At 42.2% G+C, this 26,608-nt stretch overlaps 2 protein-coding genes and 1 long non-coding RNA gene across 3 annotated transcripts; all 3 read right to left on the bottom strand.

Moving 5' to 3' along the window:
* Positions 1–815: 815 nt before the first annotated feature.
* Positions 816–1,509, bottom strand: LOC122131151. The gene is made up of 3 exons (XR_006152025.1): positions 1,355–1,509; positions 1,098–1,139; positions 816–864 (listed from the first exon to the last, which is right to left on the bottom strand). It is a non-coding gene; the product is annotated as an uncharacterized LOC122131151 (long non-coding RNA).
* A 627-nt stretch (positions 1,510–2,136) lies between these two features.
* LOC122131150 (antigen-presenting glycoprotein CD1d-like) lies at positions 2,137–3,725 on the bottom strand. The gene is made up of 3 exons (XM_042706064.1): positions 3,682–3,725; positions 2,972–3,250; positions 2,137–2,468 (listed from the first exon to the last, which is right to left on the bottom strand). The coding sequence occupies exons 2-3, from the start codon at positions 3,186–3,188 to the stop codon at positions 2,137–2,139; spliced, it is 549 nt and encodes a 182-aa protein (XP_042561998.1). The 5' UTR covers positions 3,189–3,250; positions 3,682–3,725.
* Positions 3,726–17,308: 13,583 nt separating this feature from the next.
* LOC122131149 (major histocompatibility complex class I-related gene protein-like) lies at positions 17,309–25,677 on the bottom strand. Its single transcript, XM_042706063.1, has 6 exons — positions 25,095–25,677; positions 20,330–20,539; positions 18,593–18,871; positions 17,787–18,077; positions 17,542–17,653; positions 17,309–17,321 (listed from the first exon to the last, which is right to left on the bottom strand). The coding sequence occupies exons 1-6, from the start codon at positions 25,675–25,677 to the stop codon at positions 17,309–17,311; spliced, it is 1,488 nt and encodes a 495-aa protein (XP_042561997.1).
* Between the last annotated feature and the right edge of the window lie 931 nt (positions 25,678–26,608).

Genomic DNA, 26,608 nt, shown 5'->3' with positions numbered 1-26,608 from the left:
GTGGATTTACCTTTATGTACTGTATATGCAAATCACATTACATGTTTATATTGAACACCCAAAGAACAGGAAGAAACTAAATTTGATAAGGATAATTATAAATGATACATTTCTTCTATTTCTGTGGGGTATATAATATGAAATCAGAGGATGGTCTCAGAAAAATCTTTGTCCTCAAGTGTTGGTGAGATTTCTCAAGAAGGCTTGGGATGGAGATAATTTGCAAACACTGTTAATTACTTAATAATGTATGAATCATGTGCTTATGAAAGCAGAAACATGGCTTTTCTGTGTTTCTGCGTGTGTGTAACTTAGAATATTAGGTGCCACTTAGTCTGCATATGTACAAGAGCATGTTTAGACCAGAGGTGATAAGAAGGTTCGAACTGTGCTTCTTCCGACCTTGCAAAACTTCCATCCTTGCCTCAAGCGTCAGAAATCCACCACGTGGTTATCTCTGCTGAACGCTCAACTTCTGTCAATATAAACCTTGTGCGATGTGTTTATCATTGCTTCACTGTCAGCCTTGTGCTGGGAGTGAGCCCGATTGCAATTGTTGTTTGTCTAATAAATATACTTATATGCAGCTCTGGAGTCCTGAGGTAACTAGGGTACATTTTCACCTATCAGCTTGTTATACCGTTAGCCTAGAAAAAAAGGTTTTTTTCTTCTATTTGTACAAAATATTTTGTGAAGGGGTACACAAATCTATACTGGTAGTTAACTTGCAAAGCTGACACTACCATTCATATGTACAATGGTACAATATATACACGTACACACACACGTGCGCATATTAAAACACATTGCAGGGAGTGTTCTAGGATGTGACAGGCTCTAAGGGCATCCCACGTTCATCTTCACCTGGGGAGAGAAAGTGCATCATCATGCTCAGGTGATGGTAGAGTGACACTTATCTTCACTACTTTGTGTAAATGTTAAACTTTAATAACACGATGTGTTATGCTGACTTCAAAACAACACAAAGTACGGTGGAAAGATCCCTGTAACAGCATTATGAAAAGCCCTTTCTGTTCTACAGAACTAACTAACTTGAATACTTATTGGAGGCAGTAGTATTGTGTTTGAATACTTACTAGAGGCACTAGTGTAACTGCTCTGGGGAGATGTTCTTGATCCTAGAGTACACACACACATACACACACACACACACACACACACAGGATGCATCATTCTACCAGTTTTACCAGTCAACACAAAACAGGGTTATCAGAGATTTGTGAAGATAAAATCATATTTTCCCATTATAGATTTGAAGGGATATACTGGTTCTGACAAGTTAGCACACACTATGTGACATGCACTTTTATCAGACACAAATCCTCCAACTCACCTTTGCGTTGCCACATTAAATAAATGGCTGCTGCCAGGACAATCAGACAAACACCTATCACCACCACAATCACTGTAATCACTGAGGTCACATCATCGAGCTCTGGCTTAGTGTCTAAAGAAAGAGCAAGAGTAGGAATCACTCACTTTCACACTCTGTGTAATGATGAGCTTTTTATGTGCAGCTATATTATAGTTTAGAGTCTAAATGTGAAGGACCGGACGGTCATCCCACGTTGTTTTGGGATGTGGCGACTGGACGGGGTGAAGTTGTGGGGAAAAAACACTGCACAGGAGATGGTGGCTTTTGTATACCAAAAAATATATCTCTATTTAATAACAAGGGGGAATAGAATCCCAACACATGTGCCCATGAAATGATGTTTCATCACTTGTTTTGAGTGCATGCTATCTTTTGGGTCTATTCTGGTTTTATTTCCTTGCTTGTTTGCTGTGCACAAATAAGCCTAGGCCTACTGCAACTAAGTTCTCTGTGTGGTTTTATGTTGTTTCTGGTGCACAATACAATTTGGATGCAATATCTAGAGTTAGATTTTCTTTTATTCATTTCTAGGCTTCCACCTGTAGCAGGTGCTGATGTTGCTTTTTGTGACACATAACAATCGCTTATTAATTAGAATGAATGGATTATAGATTAAATTAGCCTAATGGAATATAGATTAGCTAAAATAAGCGGGGTGTCTGTTGGGCCCCGACCTGTTACAAATATGAAAAGTTGGGCCTCGGAGTCGAAAAGGTTGGGAACCCCTGGTTTAGACAACATCATACAACCTTGAGATTAGTGTAAATAACATGACTTGTAATACCTATGTTGATATGTATCTTGTTGTCCAGACTGAGGTGTTCAGCTGTGCAGGTGAACAGGTGTTTCTGTAGTTCCTCTGTGCTGACCTCCAGGTTCTTCCTCATCTGGTACGTCTCATCTCCATTAGGTAGCAGCTCCCCCCCAGTGATCTGGTGGTCAGACACAGGCTGGCCGTCTCTGAGCAGGGTCAGGTTGATGTGACGGGGGTAGAAACCAGTGGCCAGGCAGGTCACTTTGGCCCCTCCAGAGTCTGGGAGTGTCTTCTGGAGGAGCCTGACTCTGGGTTTCACTGTGGAGGAAGGAGATGAGACAAAAGTAAATTCATTTAATAATTTCCTCACATGAATTTCATCACATTAAAGGTAGAGTCTGCAAGCTCAACAGCTAATCAAATGTCACCCCATCCTTCCGTGGTCCTGATGCAATGTGTTCATTCGCTGGGATTGTTTATGGCTCGGTCAGAGCCTTTATGTTTGTTTCCCATTTACAAAGCCAGAAATGTGTACCAACACCTGAGGTTTTAGAGCACACACACTGAACAGACAGCCAGGGGAGGGGGCCAAGAGGAGCAATTTGTGGAGTTTGACAAAACTGTATTAGATTAGAATCTGCACCTTTAATACCAGTAATTAAGCGGATCATGATCTGTGTATTTATAATTTCAGTATTATAAACTATCTGTTAACAGTATGTATGCATATCTTTGCAATGTATGTCTAAATGCATGTCTGTTACACGCATAATATAGTGTGCATTAGCAGCAAACTGATCCATCAACAGCAACTGCAATACCTTTCCTCATAACACGGTTCTTCTGTTTCTTCAGGTATGTCCTGAGGGTCCTCAGACAGATGGGATGGTAGAGGTTTTCATACAGCCACTTGACCTGGCCTAACTGCAGATTGTCCCACATGGCTGGCCACTGCCACTGACTGTGGAAACTGCACTGGTCGTTGGTGAAGGAGAGTTGGTCTCCGCTCTGCCCATTGAAGGCGTCCTTTATTGCCATTGGGCCAGGCTGGTCATCCTCCAGCAACTCACAGCCTGTGATTCTCTGCTGGACATGGACGCCTGCATGAGGAGCACAGAAGGAAGAAAACAATATTGGTATTGGTATGGTCATTAATGTGGTCGGTACCCAATCACTTTGCAGGGAAGTTATAAACAATCGATTTGTACAGCATACAGCATGCTTTTAACCAGAGTGCCTTGCATGTGATCAGTATGTGTGCTAATAGACCATGAATGTTAATAATAACTGCACAGAGTTGTAATGCTATAGTGCACATTGTTTGGACTCAGTGTAATATTAGGCTTCATGTGTGTGTGCGTATAGTTGGTCTTTTTAATACTTTACTCCACAGTTAGGCTTTAAACCTGTTAATCAGTGCATGAGAGAGCAGTGGATCCGATCATTAGATCTCCTCCCTTTAGTCATAATGTAAACATGACCCACATGCAGGCCGCCAGACCCTCTGTCTCTCTGCAGGCCAAACACTCACCGCCTGTGTGGTTGAAGCGTTGTTTCAGGTGAGAGGCTCGGTATTTCATGGTTTTTTCCGTATTTCCGAATACCACACTGACGTCCTCCTGAAGCGTCACATCCTCAGGCTCTGACTTGAGTCCTCGCAGAATAAACACTCTCACATTTGAGTCGTAATAACCCAGCTGGACGTCATCCAGCATCACCACTGCACTGAACTCTGGGAACGGCGTGTCTCCAATGATGAATGTTGCAAACAACAACAAGGAATGAGACCCTGTTGGTGAGGAGGGTTTTACTGTCACAGTCCGGCCTGGTACTCGTCCTCCCTAGTCCAGTGATCTGGCATTTCAGCGCAGCGTGCTCCGTGCCAGGATTTCCCTCTGCCCTGTCTCCTGGCTGACTGACAAGAAAGGCATCCAATTACTGGTGCCTGCTCCACCACACCTGACTCCACTCTCCTCATCAGCCACAGCTTTTAAACTGCACCAGGACTGACAGTCACCGCCAGATTATCGTGTCTGTTTCCGGATTCTCGCTGTTTTTGGATTTTTGCTGCCTTCGACCAAAGCCTGTTTCTGGACTGTGATCTTTGCGTAGCGTTTTGGAAACCTTTGCTCTGTCTTGCCTATCTGTTGCCAACCCTTTCCCTGTTCAGTCACATGAGACAAGCCAAGTCCCTTTGTACTGCTGCCTGTATTCTCTCTGCCTACCTGTGTACCGATCTCTCTGCCTGTTGTTGGACTCTTGTTTTATTTTGCCTGAAACCTGCCTGTACCTCTTCTGTGCCTACCTCTGTCTGCCTGTGTGTTGACCTCTTCCTGACTAATGACCTTGTATTTTTGCCTGAACCTTGCCTGTACCTCTGCTGTGATTTGTGGGTATTTTGAGTACCCTTTTGACTCCTCTGTTGCCCACTGGGTGTCTTGCTTGACGGTTTTTGTCTTTATATTCATAATAAAAGAACACTTAAATCGTCCGTCTGTTCCTTAGTCTGCTTCTGAGTTGGCTACCTTTATCTAACCTCAACGGCCCTGACATTTACAGGACGGTTCACTTTTAAAAAGAGACTTAGTGATGAAAATATCAATGAAAATGAACCATGAAAAATGACAACGACTTGATAAATCCTCCACCTGATGTAAGTGATAAATATTATTTTCATTTAAATAATTTCATATTAGGGTGTAAGTAATTTAACTCAACTGCAGCCAAATGTGAACACTAAGATTGGAAGGACAGAAGTTCTCTATAGACTCTCATACACATATAGACATATAAACATATATAAATATAAACACAGTTGAACTCGAGGCCAGTGTTCTTACCGGCATCAGTCTTCACCACAAACAGAAGACAGATGAGTGTGAGGAGATCCATACTGAAGCAGGCTACTGCCCTGTAGTCCAGATTCCTCTCTGAGTACCTCTTCTGAACACTATCCCTTTTCCCTTTCCAATGAGGTGGTACAAAAAGGTTGGAAAACCTGTTTGACCAGTGACGTCATGAGATCAGTCCACGCTTTGCTCCACGTAATTGGCCACAGCTGCTGGCGATAGAGTTTGCCCTTCTGCACGTCAAAGTGGATGATCTCTCCACTCTCACCATCAAAAGCGTCCTCTCTCACCGTCTGTCCAATGACACAGTGTCCAGCAGCTCACAACCAGACGTCCTCTGTTGGACATGAATCCCTAGCCGGATCAGACACCAGGGCTTACTCAGACACAAGCACACAGCATGATGACTTTAGAACTGCTTACACCCTTTAAAGTAAAATAATACTTCTTACTATCTGTGTGGTTGAAGTGTGTCTGTAAGAACAATGCTTGAGATTTCATGTTTTTGTGTACACTTCCAAATATTAAGTTGTCAGCACTCTGATCTATAGAACCCAGTGTGTCATTAAACTCCTCATATATAGTTAGTATGAAGTTATGCTGCTCCAGGTCATGGTATCCTACTGTAATATCATCCAGCATCAGGATCAGGTTGAATTCAGGAAATGGAGTAACACCAATTATGAATGTTGAAAGAATCCATAAGGAGTGAGAACCTGTGGACTTCACCAATAGGCAAAGGAAGTTAAGTTGGACTTACTGGTTTTAGACTGACAATAATAGAAAGAAATGTCTGTACAGAGTTTGAGGAACATCCATAATCATTATGATTTGGACCTTTGGATGCTACACTTTTCACTTTAAAATGCAGTGACCTTTGGCATTTCCTATTATGGGCTGGATAAATCCAAGGTGCATGGCAGGTTCCACAGACCTTAACCAAATATTGTATCATTTTGTTTTCATTAAGTCTGTGTTAAAACAATTACAGTAGAGTTAGTTCACACCGTTTTACATCGACCTTGAATAACCTTTAATCCTTGCTACTGATGGAACCGGAAATATTGCTATTCTGTTGTTGTAAGAGACATGAACTACGTAAGTGTAGCCTCACTTTGTATCTGTAACTCATACCCTTGGATGTGTACTCTGTCTGATTCACTGAGACCTGAACATTTATCATGTGAACCACTTCCCCCTTAGATAGCCTCCTTCCTGCTATCACCCTTTTTACCCTGTTATCACCTCCCTCCCCCCGTAGGTGAACCCCTCACCTCACTGTCTCCCCTTCCTCTCCCCTATGGGGTGTTGTCATCCCCTCCCCTCCTGTATTCAATCTGACTGAATTGTGTAAATGCCAACATATTCTAGAACCAGGTAGGCCTTTCTCTGAGCACCAGCTGAGAGGGGGTCTCAACGCTGAAATAAACTACAGAATCCTGACTGCGTCCTCCGGTCCCTTCTTCAACTTTGGCGTGCTCATTTAGATCCTATCACTATTGACGCCTGCAATCCTGTTCAGCAGGTTTTAGCAGCAGATGTCATAAACAAAATATTAAAATGAAATATCTGGGGAATGGGGATGCATTTATTGTAACAAAGCATTCCAATAAAGAACACAGCTCAGGTGTCATAAAGAGAAGGTTTCATAAAACACTCTAACTCTGTGAAGCTAACAGCAACAGCAGAACAAGAATTAAAAGCAGATGGACTGGAGGACTGATCTGAAGGGGGGTATGAGAATGAAAAGTGTTTATTAAATGTTAAGTGTTGTTCAAATGCTTCTCTTTCATCACAGCCTATTGTCTAATCCATAAGACAAAACACTTTGTTGCGTGGCTGAAAAAAAAAACACATTTTATTCGTTCATTCACACAGCACAGAACTTGATGAAAAATCAGAGACAGTGTCATGACACCCTAAAAACACATGACTTTCACCACAAAACTACAGCAGTAGTGATATCAAAACTACTTGAGAACAGAAAAACCAAGTGCAACTATTCTTATACCACTGCCTCTGTTCATAGATAAATAAAGAATTACACAAGCAAACACACAAACACACACACACACGATAGTAGGACATGTTCAACAAATAATATAAACAGGATAATGTAGTACACTACAATGTAAGTTTCTTCTTCCCACCACCTTGTGTTCTGAATATCCTTCATGTCTAACACGGTTATGCCCTAACGCTGTAGGTACAATTATGCAGTGTCTGAGATCCCTTTCCCTTAACTCACCTGCCCCAAAGAGCTTATATAAAATAACATTTGCCCTGTGATTTATCTGATGGACTAATATGTGGATTTCAATAGATAAACTATTTACAACCTTAGGTCAATTAAACGCACACAAACACACACAAACACACACACACACACATGCGTGCACACACTCGAACACACACACATATATTAAAACACATCCAAGTGAAGGTTCTAGGATGTAACGGGGTCTAAGGGCATCTCACATTCATCTTCACCTGAGGAGAGAAAGTGCATCATCATGCTCAGGTGATGGTAGAGTGCAGTGGCGATTTTAGCCTGAAATTTCTGGTGGGGCAATTTTGTATGACGTCATGTCACCGTCACAAAAATAGAGGTAGCTGATTATTATAAGCAGTAGGCCTATATAGACCAGTAAGATATGCTATGGGCTGCATTTTGAGTGCCCGCAGGGAGCAGAAATCCTATTTCAAATACATTTCACATGCTTCAGCGCGACAGAAAGATGTTGCCTATAATACAGCAACATAATGATTGCAACAAAGTAAAAAGATTAGACAGACACATAGCTCAAATAACTTGCATAATTTATTAAGCTTGTGGCACACGTGTGGCATACAATATGAAGCAAAAGGCACAACTGAAACAAATAACAGCAACAAAACATGCTGCTAAATGAACGAAACTTTGTTCTTGCAGATTGCCTTGATGCATCCATCAGCTCCAAAAAAAAAACCTTTGACTCACAGAATCGTAGTGTCTTTGCAGCCTGGTGTCGCCCTCGCACATCATCTCAAAGTTTGCACTTCCCACAGAGCTTTATGCACGATATCAGCCTCCCCAGTACATAACGATTCTCCTCCGTCTGTTTGTTGTGCTCTAAAATGTTCCGCTGATATGCATTATCTAGCTGTGCCATGATGTTTACCTGCCCCAATAGTCCCAATTGCAGGGCGCAATTGATTATGGGGTTTACAGCTTTCGTGTTTCACTGTTCTTTCTGCCAGATGCTTCAGGTCTTTGAATCCATCTCTTGTCCGAACTGAGTCTGCATTAGTACCAATTCCAAAAAGAAGGCATGGGAAACAGAACAGTGCTCGTTTTGATGTGCTAGCTGTTAGCCATGTCTTTCTGTCATACCATTCCGTCTTGAAAGTTCGAGTCGCTTTCTGACCAGGCTGCAGCAGGATCAAGTCGTCTGGTCTGTGTGGTCCCAAACGTTTGATTTCTAATTTTTCTTCCAGCGGCAATGTACAAAATTGCCCCCTCAACAAATACTCTACGTTATTCATTGTATGAATTAAAAAACACTTCCAAAATAGTCGGAATCTAGCGACAGCTCACTAGCAGTGCCGTTACTGGCATTGATCTGACTGTATGTTTTTTTTTCTTAGTCACGGGGTACAGGTCTCGCGGTTTTCGCATTATTCCAGTCTAGTTGCCAGGCAGATTTCGTGGGGCACATCTGCAAGTGCCCCACCGCTCAATGTTAACTTTGGCCTGTGTGGTTCACGCTCATTGGTATTTCCATGGTAACGGTGGGGCAGCGTGGGCCGTTGCCCCACCGGAAAGGGAGGGACATCGGAGAGCAGCATTTCACAGAGCAAGCAGACAGACAGAAAAACACATGAATCAAATTACTCCAAAAAAAGACTTTAATGCTTGTGAGTCAAGTTTATTCACACACATATTCACGCTACTTTGCATAAATATACGAATGTAGTGAACTTTCTGCACAACAGCGTCATCTGGATCTGGTGGGGCAGTGCCCCACCTGCCCCTAATGTAGAAACGCCACTGGGTGATATTAAGTGGTCAAATTACTTCATTTAATTTAAGATATTCTAACATCTTTATTTTTGCTTCCATTCTACTCAAAAATGTCCATGCACATTGTTACCTTGAGTTTCTTTTAGTATCAGTAATTTATTTCACTTCAGTTAGAATAAATAACACATAAGTCACAACAGGTTTGTCTGACACATATGCAAGCTCACCACAAACTGATTTCTATCAAGCATTAAGGTCAGAGTAAAACAGGAGAACCATATTGCTTCAGAACACCTAACCCAACCAAATCGTTTGTACTTTAACCCAGCTGCTGTGTAATTAGGACCAACCCAATGCTGGGTCGACCTTGCATCCGAAACTTCAAACCATAAGCTAGTTCATATTAAAAGACAAGACTTCGTCTCAACATTTCCACCAAGTTAAGTTGTATATGTATACAATGTATACGCTATTCCTAATGTAGCCTATTATCAATTATCTAGGCTAATATAAAAATGGCCGGTAGCCTACACAGTCAAATAACAGTTAAATAGAAAATTATTATATTTTTCAATTCTCAGAGGGGGGTATTTCAGTAGGTACATTAAGCAAGACAATTGTATCAATTTGGTGTTAGCGGATTAACTTATACAGCAATACCTTTTTGTCCACTAGATGGCAGCACACAACAGAAAGATGCCTCCTCTAGCTACATAAAGTAGCTATAGTTACAGGTGGAAAGCTATGGAAGAAAGTTGCATCCAGGAGCCTTCATAAGCAAAAATGATGTGGCTCCACAATAAATGATCCCACTTATTCATTATTCACATTACTCAAATGTTGTATGATGTAAAATAGCTTAACAGGACACATGATATTTCCAGTAACAACATAAAGAAGGGGGCAACATATAAGTCATAACCAACAATATTTATTGATTTATCTTGAAAGTATTGGCTTACAAAAGCAAAATAATTCAGTGTTAGTTCAAGTGGTGAACATTCACACTGTGAAACCTATGAAAAGTGACAGTAGTATAGTGAAGGAACCGGCATTTGAGATTTATAGTTAATAAGGAGATGCCATAGTCAATAATTCAATGTATCTTATACCTAGTTGTTATTGTTACTTTTATTTGGAACTTAAGTTAGAATGTAATCATTTCTGGTTAGAGAAGAGAGATTATCCCGAGGAGTGAGGTGTGACAAGTGGTCTCACTCCCTTCCCCCAAGTCAAATCAAGGTGCCTTGTCTCCAAGGTCTATTGAATATAGGGTGACACCCCTGTTTCTCAGCATGGCCGGATTAACCATATGGGCAACTGGGCAACTGCCCAGGGGCACCAAGACTCCAGGGGCACCAAGCAACCGATGTATTTTTTATTTTAAAAAATATTTTTTTTTTTCATTCTGACCCCACGTCAGCACAATTTGACGTTCCAAACACAATGCACAAACTCAGCGAAAGAGGCACCAACAGAACGATCAAGATGAAGCGACAGCAATTTAGCGGTAATGCAAAACGACAGTTGAAAAAAGATAAGGAGTGTAGAAATGCGGCCACTTTAAAAAAAAAAATGCGCTTGCAACGGTTTGAACAGTGTAAATCTGTGTTTTTCAGAAGGCAAAGTGTGTGTGTGCTGTCTGCTCCCAACGGTTCTGAAATGATAGTTCGTTAGTAGACTCACTGCGCTTGCAAAGGTTTGAACAGTGTACGTGTGTGTTACTAAATGCATAACCTCGCCGATGTTTTTGATAGCCGCCATCACTTCTTGTTAGCTATTTAAGTTTTGGAAAGCTTTGTGAACTGCAATGCTTATTTGCGGTGCTGTAAGTTGGTTTAATGATAACTGAATCCAACGTTGGATTCCTTTTTGTAATGTCAGATTTCATTGTTTGGTGTGCTATAATTGCAATGAAGATTGATAACTAGCCTATACTATGCATTGTTAAGAAAGTGCTATTAATGTCGCCATATAGCCTACTGGTTGAAAGACGTAGGCTACTTGGTAGGCTTCTGACTTGTTTTTGGGCAAGTTCAATTAAATAAATAAAGCTTGATTTGTTTTGTACATGTGCTCATGTTCTCCTTTTCTGTGTAGATTATAGCAGATTTAAGTCTGTATATCCTACTTAAGTACCAAAAGTAAAAGTATAAACTTTCTTATGATTTAGACGAATAATATACCTGTTTAGTAATGATATTTCATTAAGGTCAACAAAAGATAAAACAATAGTTCTGCACTGTATTAAGTTATGATTTCTAATAACATAAGTTCACATTAAACATAATTTACAGCATATGCATTAATTACTTTGGCAAGTTTGCTGTGATATAAGCAAGTGAATTATGGAAAATAACCGCACTTCAGGGGGTTAAACGTAGCATCCCCCTGTCGAACGTTTATTTTCTTATAACTGACTTGCTCCCAGTGCATTATTCCTTACATAGTTACATGTAACATCAATGTATGGAAAATGTAGTGGAGCAGTATTAAGCAAAAAGTATGTATAAAAAAACAATCAAGTAAAGTAAAGATAGGCCTATATGGAGTTAGATTTGTTTCATAATTCACAAACAAACGAAACGCGATTCAAACAAACGAAACGCGAGTCACAAACAAACAAAACGCGATTCAAACGAACGAAACGCGATTCACAAATGTATTTCATGATTCACAAATGTATTTTGTGATTCACAAATAAATGACCCCATGACATTTGTTTGCAACCTGACGAACACGAGTTACAAATCCCTGCATTCGTCTGTGTGGATTTTTGGAACTTTCCTAACGCGTTTAGATTCACAAATGCATTTTTTCTAAAAGATATTCTCTGCAGCCTATCAGATCTCTTCCAATTTTAGCCAATCACATTATAGTGTCTATGTGGACTACAAACCACCCGTCATGGTTATGAACATTGTCCGAGATCACGAGCAATGGCATCTGGTAGCTGCTCACCAAATGTTAGTGAAATATAGCTTGTTAATCTTATTAAACCGATTATCATACGTGGTTGAATATTCTTGAGAATGGCAGGATCCATGTTTAGTCATTTTAAGTGTTCCATAGGCTAACGTTTAGCAAGCTAGCTAGTCAATGTCTAACATAACATTGGCCTTGCTAACATGGATAGAGCTACGCTTGCTGAATATGTTTGCTTTCTAGCCAGGTAACATCTTACATGGGACTTTAGTGAACATATCAGTAAAACGATTTTTTTTTCCAAAACAGGGGCTGTCAAGTCAAGTGGAGGCAGCAGCACATGTTCTTGTGCAAACCCTAGCTAGGAATATTTCCCCAATGCCAGAGAGCCGAGCAGCAGAAAGCATAGTTAGGGCTGTAACTATGGCCCCTACCAAACCTAATGCCGCCAATACCGCCAATACTAGGGTGAGACAGGCTATGGGAAGGTAATAAATACACAGTGCACAGACACACTTCAGAATTCTACGGAATATTAGCCTAAATTCGAATGAATGGACCATCCCAGCATTCAGATGTCTGCTATAATTTACACTGGGCATGAAATTACCTATTACTAGCTACCAATGCTTAACTACCAAGCTACTGCCACATAATTTTATTATGTTGACATGCCACACAATTTAACCATGTAAGATGTGGCGAGAGAGCAAACATATGCAGCAAGCGTAGCTCTATCCATGTTAGCAAGGCCTAGCTTGCTAAACGTTAGCCTAGGAAACACTTAAAATGACTAAACATGGATCCTGCCATTCTCAAGAATATTCAACCATGTATTAGTTAGTTAGTTAAGCCTTTGTATTCCTCTCGGAACATAGGCCATTGATGAATTGTTTCCACCCTCGTCTGTCCTGAGCCATCCTCTCCAGCTGTTTCCACGTCAGCCCCTTCTTCTTGAATTCCTGCTCTGTGCTCCTTCTCCAGGTGTTTTTGGGTCGTCCTCTACCCCGTTTGCCTTGTGGGTTCCATGTCAGTGCCTGTTTTGTTATTGCTGTTGTGTTTCTTCGTAGTGTGTGTCCAATCCAGCTCCATTTTCTCCTTAACAGCTGTATATCTACTGTTTCTTGTTTTGTGCATTCCCATAGGTTGATGTTGCTTATTGTGTTTGGCCAGAAGACTCCAAGGATGCGTCTTAGACAGTGGTTTATGAAGGTTTGTAGTTTGTTTGTGATGTTGGTGGTAGTTCTCCAGGTTTCGGAGCCATAGAGCAGCACGGTTTTGATGTTGGAGTTGAAGATTTGAAGCTTCGTCTTGAGGGAGATGTTTTTACTTTTCCAAATTTTGTTTAAGATGTTAAATGCTGTTCTTGCTTTCCCAATTCTTGTCTTCACGTCATCCTCTGTCCCACCATCAACAGCTATCACACTTCCCAGGTAGGTGAATTTGTCGACATCTTCCAGCGTCTGGTCCCCGATGGTTATTGGGTCCGTGTTCTTGGTGTTTATCCGCATTACTTTGGTTTTTGGACCATTTATTTTGAGTCCAAGTCCAGCTGCTGTTTTTTCTAGCAGTTCGGATTTGTCCTGCATCTGTTGGTGGCTATGGGAGAGTAGTGCGATGTCATCCGCAAAGTCGAGGTCCTCCAGATGTTCTGTTAGACTCCACTGGATGCCAGTCTTTTTATTGTGGGTTGATTGTACCATGATCCAGTCAATGCACAGAAGGAAGAGGAAAGGGGAAAGCAGGCAGCCCTGTTTCACGCCAGTGAGTACTTTGAATTTTTCTTGTGCGCATCCCTGGAAGAGTACGTTGCATTGCATGTCCCAGTACATGTTCTTGATGATGTTGGTATACTTTGTGGGGATTCCATAGTGTGCCATGAGTTTCCATAGCATTTCACGGTCTACACTGTCAAATGCCTTTGCAAAGTCTATGAAATTGACATGAACAGGTGTTCGCCATTCTATAGACTGCTCAATGATGATCCTGAGGCTAGCAATTTGGTCGGTGCACGATCTTTTGTTCCTGAAACCAGCTTGGTTTTCTCTCAGTTCATCATCAACCCCCTTACGAAGTCTCTCCAAGATGATGCGGCTGAACACTTTGCCTGGTGTTGATAGCAACATGATCCCTCGGTAGCTGTTGCAATCCCTGAGGTTTCCTTTCTTTGGTATGACAGCAATGAGCCCGTCCTTCCAGTCTGTTGGTATGTTTCCTTCTTCCAACCATATGGTCTTTATTAGCTGGTGGAGCATGGTGGTTGAGGTGTCGAGATCTGCTTGTAGAGCCTCTGATGGGATGTCATCTGGCCCTGCTGCTTTGCCACGTCGCAATTCCTTGATGGCCTTCCTCACCTCAGATCTTGTTGGGGGGCCACAGTTGATGTCCAGCGTGTGTGTGGCTGGTGGGATCTCTACCTTTTGGGCAGGGGGCTGTCTGTTGAGCAGCTCCTTAAAGTGTTCTGTCCACCTTCGATGTTGTTCTTCTTTGGTGGTGAGAAGTCGTCCCTGTTTATCCCTGATCTGGGTGTTTGTCTGTCTAAACTTACCAGCCATGTAACCATGTATGATAATCGGTTAAATAAGATTAACAAGCTATATTTCACTAACATTTAGTGGGCAGCTAACAGATGCCATTGCTCGTGATCTCGGACAATGTTCATAACCATGACGGGTGGTTTGTAGTCCACATAGACACTATAATGTGATTGGCTAAAATTGGAAGAGATCTGATAGGCTGCAGAGAATATCTTTTAGAAAAAATGCATTTGTGAATCTAAACGCGTTAGGAAAGTTCCAAAAATCCACACAGACGAATGCAGGGATTTGTAGCTCGTGTTCGTCAGGTTGCAAACAAATGTCATGGGGTCATTTATTTGTGAATCACAAAATACATTTGTGAATCATGAAATACATTTGTGAATCGCGTTTCGTTTGTTTGAGAATCACAAATCACATTTGTGAATCGCGTTTCGTTCGTTTGAATCGCGTTTAGTTTGTTTGTGACTCGGCTTTCGTTTGTTTGAATCGCGTTTCGTTTGTTTGTGAATTATGAAACAAATCTAACTCCATAGGCCTACTCAGAAATAATACTTGAGTACAGTAAGAAAGTATTTTTACTCAAGGACCAATACACCCCGGTGGATAGGTATGGTTTGTGTTCTGCGGGGTGGGGGTAGGTGGGCACAAGAGTCACTGTTGCCCAGGGGCACCATGAAGTCTTAATACGGGCATGTTTCTCAGAGAGCATTTAAGAGCAAATCCTTCAATGGATAAATCAGATAATCTTAGGTGAAGCGCTGTGAGTGAGTGTGGAACTCAGGCTCTGTCTCACATTGGTGGCCGCCATTGTTTCAAGAGTAAAACCTGTTTCATTAACTGACTAAAATCCAAGACTGGGTCTCATAATATATAGCCTGGATACCAGGCCGAACTTAGCCCCGCCCACACATTTTTTGGTTGGGAAGTTCGGTCTGGCATTACTCCATTGAGGAGAAATTATCTGCGGACAGACATTGCCGTACCAATCAAATTGTCAAGGCGGGCTTTATACGATGATGGACAGATGATCAACCGTAACGTAGTCAACCACGTCACCAAAGAGCTTTTGGGGTGAATTCGTTTTCAACAAACATGGCTGCCGTTGGAGAGCTGAAATATGGTGATTCGAGTCTGTTTTAGAAGACATTGACAGCACATTCATTTTGAAAGAGGAACAGAGAAACGCGATCAAGGCATTTGTCGATCGAAAATATGTTTTTGCCGTCCTTCCTACGGGATCCGGTAAAAGTTTAATGTATCAGCTGGCCCCATGGTCTACGTTATGGTCATACTACGTTGCTCTGATTGGTTCTAGATATATCCAATTGAGCGAAGAGGCATTTTTTTTCCTGGTTCGGTTGAAACACGCCCCATAATCACAGCCCATTGGAGCGGTATCAGACTCATATTCTGACTAGAATTATGAGTATGACATCATCAGGCTACATAATATATGGTATAAAATTAAACACTATTAATAGAAATACAGAACGCGTTCACAGCATGCTAGCCACGATTTTCTTTCATACCAATTCTTGGTGTAGGATTTCCCTAATAGGTCCTAATTGTTTTGTTGTCAATTTATCTTCATTAGTACGCTGACTAAAAGGAGTTTCTTTCATAGACGTTAGCCATCTTGACAGAATGTGACTTGATGAAAGCCATACGACGTCCTTATACGCAGTACGTATGATGAAAGCACGGTGGGGCGAGCCCTACCGGAAGCCATCGAGATTGCATTGAGAGCCTTGTTTTGTGGAAACAATTGATTTAACATGAGAGTCTATGAGAGAGGTCTGGGGCTGATTTTCATTTTGCCCAAAATCGCCCCAAATAGGAGGCGGACCATTTGAAGCACAACTTTAGCCTGATAGGACAATGACATTGAGAGGCAGATCAGATGGTCTAGTGGTAGAATCGGACAGATTTGGCCCGTTTGGCAGTGCGTCGCCCAAATCGCACTTATGGACCAAACGCCCCTGCATACAGACAACAGGTCTTCAGACTTTTTTTCCGAAACTAACATTTCCGAAACATACAATAAACCATGTTGATGGTCATATTTATAAGGCATAGAATTTATGTGAGATTTTACAACAAAAACTTCCTAAGCCTAAAAAATATCAAAATATGAAACTGAACAGGATATGGGTAAAGACAAGAATATTGATTAGCAAGATCAAAATCACGATACAATTCTTAACATCACAGAATAGTCATTACCTCTGAAAGATCCTAGTTTTGCAGATAGTCAGGAACTCGGGAAAGTAGTTCAGCGTTAGAAAGAGTTTATTCCATCGCGTCATAACAATAAACTTGAATATCACGGTATCCGAGAGAATTATTTCGAAGTCATTACAGAGTCACGTCTCTTATAATGTACAATTAACATATAAACAATGACATGAGGTATGGGAGGGGAAGGGTGTGTCTGGGGGTCAATATAGGAGGTATCAGTATAAAGGGGTTTGACTGCTAGTTAACCTGGTTAGAGTTCTGACCCTAATTTAATTATATTGAATAGATGCTAAGTATGCCTGGCTCCGGCATATCCCACACATGGTTCAGCAATCAACCTTATGTTCCTAGCTGGCTTACAAAAGGCCAGGAAACAAGCTTGATGCTCTGGCTGGCTTCAAACAAAAGACAGGAACCAGACCTAAAGGCTCTGGCGCCAAGACACCTAGGGATCAGGGGACAGATTCGGTGGCTCCGATTGTGGGCCATTGGTGTTTACTAAATAATATGATGAAGCTTCAGTAAATTGAATTCAATGAAATCTAACACCTCGTAGACAGAATCTACAGTTCCAAAGTCCAAAAGCTCTGGGCCGGACCATAATCAGAGGGTGGAGCTGAAACACACAGTGATGGAGATATTAGAGGAGAAACTGTGTCATCCCTAAATCAGTAACTTTGCCCAATTTAATTAGACAACAATGACAGTCACTGACTAGATCATTTTTAATATAAAAATAGATAATAATAATAGACTTTGGTGTCTTTGATTCACCATAACACAAAACTGGAAACCAATTAGGAGATCTGTTGTTCTCCTGTATCTTTCTGTTTTACCTGCGTCTTCTACGGCGCATGAAGACCACAGCTCCAACCATACACAGAAGTGCAACTCCAAGCACTACAACAGGAATCACTATAGACACAGTGCCTACACCTGGATCAAGATCTACAAATAGAAATGAATAATGAAAACATTTTCATCTGAACTTAAAGAAAATACGTGGCCATGGAATATCACTACATGAGAACTTCCATAGGTAGAGGACGCATACAAGATAAATAGCTCTTCTGACAATTACCTGGTTTGACATCTAGCTTGTTGTCCAGGCTGAGGTGTTCGACTGTACAGGAGTAAAGGTGTTTCACTCCTAGTTCCTCTGCGCTGACCTCCAGGCTCTTCCTCATCTGGTAAGTTCCATCTCCATTAGGTAGCAGCTCCCCCCCAGTGATCTGGTGGTCAGACACAGGTTGTCCGTCTCTGAGCAGGGTCAGGTTGATGTGACGGGGGTAGACACCAGTGGCCAGGCAGGTCACTTTGGCCCCTCCAGAGTCTGGGAGTGTCTTCTGGAGGAGCCTGACTCTGGGCTTCACTGCAGAGGATGAAACGTAGTTGTTAATACAAGTAATCCTACTCTCTAGAGCAGGGGTTTTCAACTGGTTTTGTCCCAGGGACCACCATTCTGACTAGAAAGTAATTCACGGCCCACTGATGTGCCTGCACACGCGTGCGTGCTTGTAACCACCACCGCCACGCCCCCTCCCCCTGCACAGATATTCTGCCTATAACACTTAAATATGTGAAATTATCAGGGTACATTTAAATATGATAAATTATCAGGGTATATCGCTAGCCGCTGCCACGCCCCCTCCCCCGTGCACATATTCCGCCTGTAGCACTTATCAGTGTAATCTGGAAATGTGTTGAAATATCAAAGCGAATTTATAAAAAAAAAAAAATCAATGATTAACTGATCAACATGCTCATGTCGTGGACCCCCTGCAATGCCGTCGCGGACCACCAGGGGGCCATGGACCCCCGGTTGAAAACCCCTGCTCTAGAGAAAAAAGGATCTTATTTAATAAACACAAGAGACAACTATCTTACCTTTTCTCATCACATGATTTTTCTTCATGTGGAGGCAGTTCTTCAGGACTTTAATGCAGATTGGGCTGTAAAAATGTGTGAACATCCACTCATTATATTCTTGTGTGCTTTGGCTCCACTCTATCTGCCAGACACCTTCAGCCTGAAGAGTCTTCTGTTTCACATTGAATTGCAACACTGAGTCTTTCACTCCGTTGAACGCATTGAATAGTCGGAGTGGACCAGGGGTGTCATCATCAAGTAGCTCACAACCAGCCAATCTCTGCAGAGTATGTACTCCTTTGACAGAAAAAAAAATGAGTACCTCCACTGAAATGGTCGTACAATGGCCGCTATATACAGCAAATATTGTCAATATTACCCACTGTTGTTTTCAGTTAGTTTTAAAAATGAATATTAAATATGAACATAAAGATGAGATGTCTGACATTTTATTCCTAATGGAACCAACAATAATACTAAATATCTGAAGTAAAGTTTGGCCAGGTAAACATCAATATCTGACACCACTGGGTTATTTAAAAACTACAAGAAATGTAGAAAGTGCTTTGTTTCTAAGAAATCTAGCCAATGTTAGCCATCTATCTGATGTGATGCCAAACAAAAATTTTGTTGCAGGGGTAACACAAATTAATGATGTTTCCCTTTGAACTGAGCATTACATTAACCAATGACATAAGATGCACAGAGTAGGCAGTACCAGCGCCAGCCTGGCTAACCAACTACTTGGATACATTTGTGTGATCAATTTATTCACTTCTGGGCATTCCATGAGTGAGGCTATCCTGGAACAACCCCACTTGGACTCTTCACCGCTAGTAATCACTCTGCGTTTGATTTTCTCAACCATTGAATTGTTCAACGTCAACATTCCATTCATTCAAAGCGAGAGAGCAGAATGGCAGGCAGCGATTTTACAACGTTACATTTGACAGTTTCCCAGCGAAGAGAGGGAGCAAATGGAATAGGGGTAATGTACAAATGAAAAGGAATTTTTTAGCAGAAAACCTGGGGCCTATTTTCACTCATTTTGAGTCAAATGTTTAGTAAAGACAAAAGCGATCAAAATTGGTCCAGTATTGAGTAGTCGATTATCGTAGGGAGGGGCTGTTTTTCTAATGTTTACAAAAGAAGAAGTAGATGTCAATAATTACGGCCTTATATTCGCCACATTTCTATTATCTCAAGTGGCATATACTAGTTCAACAAGTGATGCTGACTGTATGAGTTATGAGACTACAATAGTTGTACTGTATAGTTCAGTTCAGATCTCAGTGGTAGGCTCTGTTGTTTGTAATAGATGCACAAGGTGCACAGATTGACTAAACTGTAGAATTGATGACTTCATCCAGTCATGTATAGGACCAATACTGCTATCAAGGCAAACTTTGTATGTTAACACAAACTTTGTAGATGTAGCAAATTTTTATTTAGCAATCTCAGTATAATGCTAGCTGAATATAAATACATTGAACTAATGTTACAGCCTAATGGAAGTTTAAGACATTTTCAACATTTCAAATGTATTATTTGTTGTGTGAGATAGTGGACTTGTGTTTCACTGGTAGGATTTCTACACTCTTGGTGATACTGACCCAAGTGACTCAAAGGACATGTAAACACCTGGTCACCTTATATACATTCCTGTTTCAAAGCAATGAACCCCATCCCATACCTACACTGCAATAACCAGTGATAGTGCTGAATAAATGGCACTTGAGGAGGCACCAGACTTACCATGTGTACGGTTGAACTGGTGTGCATAGAATAATTCTTTCATGGTGCTTTGTATGTGTTCAAACATAAAGCTTGCATCTTTTTGCTCTTCATCTTCATGTTCTGACTTAAATTGTCTGTAGATCAGGTTGTTCTCATTTGAATCATAGTAGGCCACCTGGATGTCATCCAGCATCACCACCGAACTGAACTGTGGAAACGGGGTGTCTCCTTTGATCAAAGTTGAAAGAGTCCACAGAGAATGAGAGCCTGTGAAAGTAAGTATGCACATGAATATTTAAAAGTTTAGTGTTTAGTTTAGTGAGATATGATTTCCATAAAACCTGACACCTCCTTGATAATACATGATACATGATAATGTAGACCTACTCTGTGCTCTAATGAATAGATCCTGATCTTGTAGGAAACACTGAATATCGACCAGTTAACTAACTGTATATAGACAATCTTAGATGATAGAATTCCTGGGACACAATTTTGGGAGCATTAAATTAACAATGAAATTAATTCAATTAAATTAACACATACAGTGGGGAAAATAAGTATTTGAACCCCTGCCGATTTCGCAAGTTTGGCCACTTGCAAAGAAATGTGTGATCTATAATTGTAATGGTAGGTGTATTTTAACAGTGAGAAATAGAATATCAACAAACAAATCCAGAAAACTGCATTTTATAACATTCATGACTTTATTTGTATTTGATGCAGAAAATAAGTATTTGAACCCCCAAGCAAACAGCAAGAATTCTGGCTCCCAATGACTAGTTATGTGCCCAAGAAGCACACAGATTAGTCCTCATTAGGCCTAACAAGGTACACCTGATCTCAACTGGTGACGTGTATAAAAGAAACCTGTCCAAAGAATCATACTTCACACCTTCAACCTCACCACCATGGGCAAGACCAAAGAGTTGACCAAGGACGTCGGAGATAAGATTGTAGACCTGCACAAGGCTGGAATGGGTTACAAAACCATCGGCAAGCAGCTTGATGAGAAGCAGGCAACTATTGGTGCGATTATTCGTAAATGGAAGCAACACCAAACAACTGTCAATCGCTCTAGGTCTGGGGCTCCATGCAAGATATCCCCTCGTGCGGTATCGGTGATCGTCCGAAAGGTGCAGAATAACCCCAAAACTACACAGGGGGAGCTTGTGAATGATCTCAAGGCAGCTGGGACCACAGTCACCAAGAAAGCCATTGGCAACACACTAAGCCGTAATGGTTTGAAGTACTGCAGCACTCGCAAGGTCCCCCTGCTCAAGGAAGCACATGTACAGGGCCGTCTGAAGTTTGCCAATGAACACTTGAATGATTCTAAGGAGGATTGGGAGACAGGATGTGGTCAGATGAGACCAAAATCAAGCTCTTAGGCATCAACTCGACTTGCCGCGTTTGGAGGGGGAAGAATGCTGAATATGACCCCAAGAACACCATCCCCACCGTCAAGCATGGAGGTGGAAACATTATGCTTTGGGGCTGTTTCCCCGCCAAGGGTACAGGACGACTCCACTGCATCGAGGGAACTATGGATGGGGCGATGTAACATTGAATATTGGGCTTGAACCTCATTCCCTCATTCCCTCCCATTGAAAACGCAACCTTAAGGATTTGGAGAGGATCTGCAAAGAGGAGTGGACCAAAATCCCTCCTGAGATTTGTGTAAACCTGGTGACCGACTACAAGAAAAGTCTGACGTCTGTGCTTGCCAACAAGGGTTATTCCACCAAGAACTAAGTCATGTTTGGCTAGGGGTTCAAATACTTATTTTCTGCATCAAATGCAAATTAAGTCATAAATGTTATAAAATGCAGTTTTCTGGATTATTTTGTTGATATTCTGCTTCTCACTGTTAAAATACACCTACTATTACAATAATAGATCACACATTTCTTTGCAAGTGGCCAAACATGCGAAATCGGCAGGGGTTCAAATACTTATTTTCCCCACAGTATGTAAAATGGATGCCAAGCTGAGGGATGATTTGAAAATAGCAGGGGGGGGGGTATTTAGGCAAGATCAGAGATGGAGTATTAGACTGATTGATTACATGTGCAGTAGGGCCTGTCTAGGGCCGGCGTTCCCAGCACTATAAGAGCACATCCCACTGGTTTCATGTAGTGATGGCGAAATAAAGCTTCATGAACCTTCGAAGCTTTCCAGCCAGACGTGTTGAAAAAAGGTTCACTACTCGAAAATCTTTTCTACACCGTATTTTTATTGACCAGCAGGTGTCACTAGAGAGCGACTCTAGTGACACCTGCTGGTCAATAAAAATACGGTGTAGAAAACATTTTCTCGGGACAGTGAATTTGTTCAATTTGTTGTGGTGCGCAAAGCCTGCTTAAATAACATGCACACAAACGTATGGTGAAAAAAACGTACCTCCATTAATTCAAATTTATCTCTTGCGAATACAACGACAATAAAGGCTTTATTTTTCTATTCTTTCTTGTAATAATAGTTTGACCTATGGATTGAAGTGTTGTATGGTGGCACAGCGGTTAACGACGTCTCCTGAAAGCACGGACAACTCAGTTTCAAATCCTGGGCAAAGCGAATTTTAACCCGATGCTTTGGATAAAAACGCCTGCTAATTATCTGTACTCTCTTCTGTATGCTGTATGAACAGAGGGTAGTTAAAGTGCTTTTAGAATACTGGTCAGTACTTTTGTAAAACCAAGGGTAGTGAGAGTGCTTTCACTGACAACTGGTCAGTGAAAGTGCAGGGCACTGAAAGGGGGGCGAAAGTGCTTTGTGCAACTGGATCAAGGGCTTTCTCTTCCTAACTGGCTCCATAACTCTATCTCAAATAATCTATACTACTAACAACACCAAACAATCTAAATCTCTAACTACCGCTAAATCTCCAACTATCACTAAATCTCCAACCACTGACAACAACAACCACGAATACAAGATGGGAATTGGGACATCGTATAGTCAAAGCGTCCCGCCAAAAGTGAACGAACAAACCACTTTGTGAAGCACTTGATTCAAATGAGGCTTCAGACGTCACTTCGGCACTTGATTCGTCATTTCGGCAAAACGGTACAAGCCTCGATACGCACTCTGTCTGGAAGTGCTTCACTTTCGGACACAAGCTCCGAAGCCTCGGGTTAATTTTATTACCATTACCATTCCCTTATCATATGAATAGCTGTCATTTGCTAATGAGCAGGTTGTTAGGAGCTGAAACCTCACTCAGAGACTGAAATGTTCAAGAGATCAGTTCTATTCTCCTTACAAGGTGCTTATTTATATTTTAGTTTTGAACTGTATATATTTGAAAAGTAAAGGGTTCAAGGTTTCTGTGGGTGTTCTTTAACTCGCAGAGCTTTGAAGGCATATTGACAACAAGAAAATATTTCCCCACCGGTGGGAAAGGGATTGAGGATAAATAGTTACATTTCATCACGTATTGACTAATAATAGACATGTAGAAAATCGTCTCGGTTACTTGCGTAACCTCGGTTCCCTAAGCAGGGACCAGATATAACGGAAGGGACATGACGTAGTCATGGGACCAATCGAAGCACTATTCACTCACGCCGTCCAATCGCTCTCTTGAGCCCGCCCCCTCAGGAGCCCTTAAATGGGGATGACGCAAACGTATCTGTCTTGGAAAAGAAACTGAGCGTAGAAAACCTAATCCAAGAGCAAACACTGTACACGCAACTCTCGTTATATCTGGTCCCTGCTTAGGGAACCGAGGTTACGTAAGTAACCGAGACGTTCCCTATCGCAGCTGGACTGCGATATAACGGAAGGGACCGTATATCCTCACGTGTGATAATACAGTGGCAGCCAACACACACACCAACTTTATTTTGCTTTTGCCCTCCTAGAGGTTCATACAGCAGCTGGTGGTGAACATTACAGGGCATTTTCTTTGTACATAGGCTAAGGGGATCACCGATCCCCTGCCCGTAGAAAAACGCATAGATTGGTTCATTCGCATCGTAACACATAGGCGCTGATGAACACATACATCACTTAACCATTCTCAGGCTCCGGTGATTCAGAGATCGCCTGCCTGTAGAACACCTTGTAAGAAACTAGGTTCGGCCACATCTAACATATAGAATCTTATGAAAGTGTGGCGAGAACTCCAGCTTGCAGCTTTCTTCCACTGAGACTCCTTTCAATAAGGCCCAGGAAGAAGAGACCCCCCGAGGTGGAGTCTAGAGTCATGCCTAGGAAATGCGCGGTTTGGCCTGGGCGCAGAACGCTTTTTTCCTTGTTTATCACAAAGTCGAGGCGGTGCAAGTGTGCCACCACTAGATGGCAGTCTTGTACCACTGCTGCTCTTGAACGAGCACAAAGTAGCCAATCGTTCAGATAACAGATGTAGCCCCTGCTGTCGCAACGGAGCGATGGCTGCTTCCACGCACTTTGTGAAAACCCTCTGTGCCTTTAGATCTATCATAATGAACCAATCGTTTAGCCTTATGAACTGAAATAGCCGGCGGGGAGTCAGCATTCTGAACTTTAACGGCATGAGCGCTCTGTTCAGCACACGCAGATCTAATATTGGCCGATAGCTTCCGTCCTTTTTGGGGACTAAGAAGTATCTGCTCTAGAAGCCTGTGTCTGCCTCCTCGGGAGGCACCACACTTATTGCTTCTTTTCGGAGCAGGGAGTCTATTTCTTTTCGTAGGAAATGAGACTGTCCCCGCGGCACCACTGATTGGACCACCCCTCTGAATTTCGGAGGGGGGCCGGCGAACTGCAGCGTGTAACCCACTGTGATTGTTTTTAGTACCCATGGCGAAGCAGCACATGCGCGCCAACTCTCCGTGTAGCCTGCCAGGCTGGGCTTTGAGTTGAATAGGTCGGGAACTAACCTGCTCATAGTCAATTTGCTTCACATCCACTTCCAGCTGCATCTCCTCCTCGTCCGAGAAGTCGAGCAGACTCTCGTTGTCTAGGCTGAAGTCCAGCTCTGACACAGGCTGGTTTTCGTACCCAGGGGGTAGCTCCACCGTCTCGTGGTCCGCGGCCACCAGGCGTGCGGGTGAGGGTGACGGGGAGAGGCTAGCGGGTGTGGCTGTATCTACAAAGCGGTTGCCTGACACCACGCTGCCCGGGGCCGAAGGAACACGCAGCCCTACAGGGGGAATCTCCCCCGACGGTGCTGGCGTCGCCTTCCTGGCGTCTGAGCATTCCCAATACGCTAGACGCTTGGTGGCCCGCGCTAGCGTCATTCCAGCGCAGATGTCGCAGGCCGGGTCGTCGCCACTGAGTGCCGCCTCCGCGTGGGTCCTGCCAAGGCAGACCACGCCACGGCGGTGGTGGTCACCCTTGTCTTTGGCGTGCCCACAGTCGGGGTAAGCCTGCCTGGACATTATCTGAAATTCAAAGAAAGTTAGCAAGAGAACACTATCACAACTGAAAACGTTGGGTAGCAGGAAGCTAGTCAGGGACTTAGCCAGCTAACTAGCTAGGATAGCGACTTGACTTTCTTAGTAGTAAGTCGAACTTGTAGCACTCCCGAATAACTCACCAACTCGAAAGAGTAGAAAGCACACAAAGTCAAACTTCTACTTCGAAGCAAAGTTTCTGAAGAGACAGATACGTCTGCGTCATCCCTATTTAAGGGCTCCTGAGGGGGCGGGCTCAGGAGAGCGATCGGACGTATCTCGGCCTTCCGGCGTGAGTGAATAGTGCTTCGATTGGTCCCATGACTACGCCATGTCCCTTCCGTTATATCGCAGTCCAGCTGCGATAGGGAACTTATATTTTATCCACACTACAAATAACCGTAATTGAAACATCAAATTAAGTCTAGATATACCACCCTCCTATTGCTCCATGACAGCAAAGGCTCTTTGTCGTCTTCTTCTTTTTTGATTTTTATGGCGGTTGGCAAGCAACTTATGGTGTGCATTACCGCCACCTTCTGGATCTGAAACCACTAAATCCTATAAAATAAACGTGTTTCTTTCAGAAAATGAAAAATAAAAACAAATATCTCCAGAGTTCCTTTGTAGTATGTAACTTCAGTACAACTTTTTCTTGTTGCAGGAGACTACAAAGTATCTTTCTCGGCCGATGATACATTGGACACTGCTCTACTACATGATCTATAGTCTCTTGACTACATCCGCAAACACAGAGTCCATCAGCATGTTTATTAATTATTGCTAGCGTGTTATCAGAATCAGAATCAGAATCATCTTTATTGGCCAAGTACATTTCCACATACAAGGAATTTTTCCTGGGTTTAATTGCTCTCGATGTACTTAAACTGAAAAATATGCATGCAACAGTTTAGGA

This window comes from Clupea harengus, unplaced genomic scaffold (assembly GCF_900700415.2).
Source record: "Clupea harengus unplaced genomic scaffold, Ch_v2.0.2, whole genome shotgun sequence".
In the NCBI taxonomy this organism is placed as follows: Eukaryota; Metazoa; Chordata; class Actinopteri; order Clupeiformes; family Clupeidae; genus Clupea; species Clupea harengus.
Note: the sequence above shows the minus strand (reverse complement) of the source record. Positions and strands in the feature narration are given on the sequence as shown.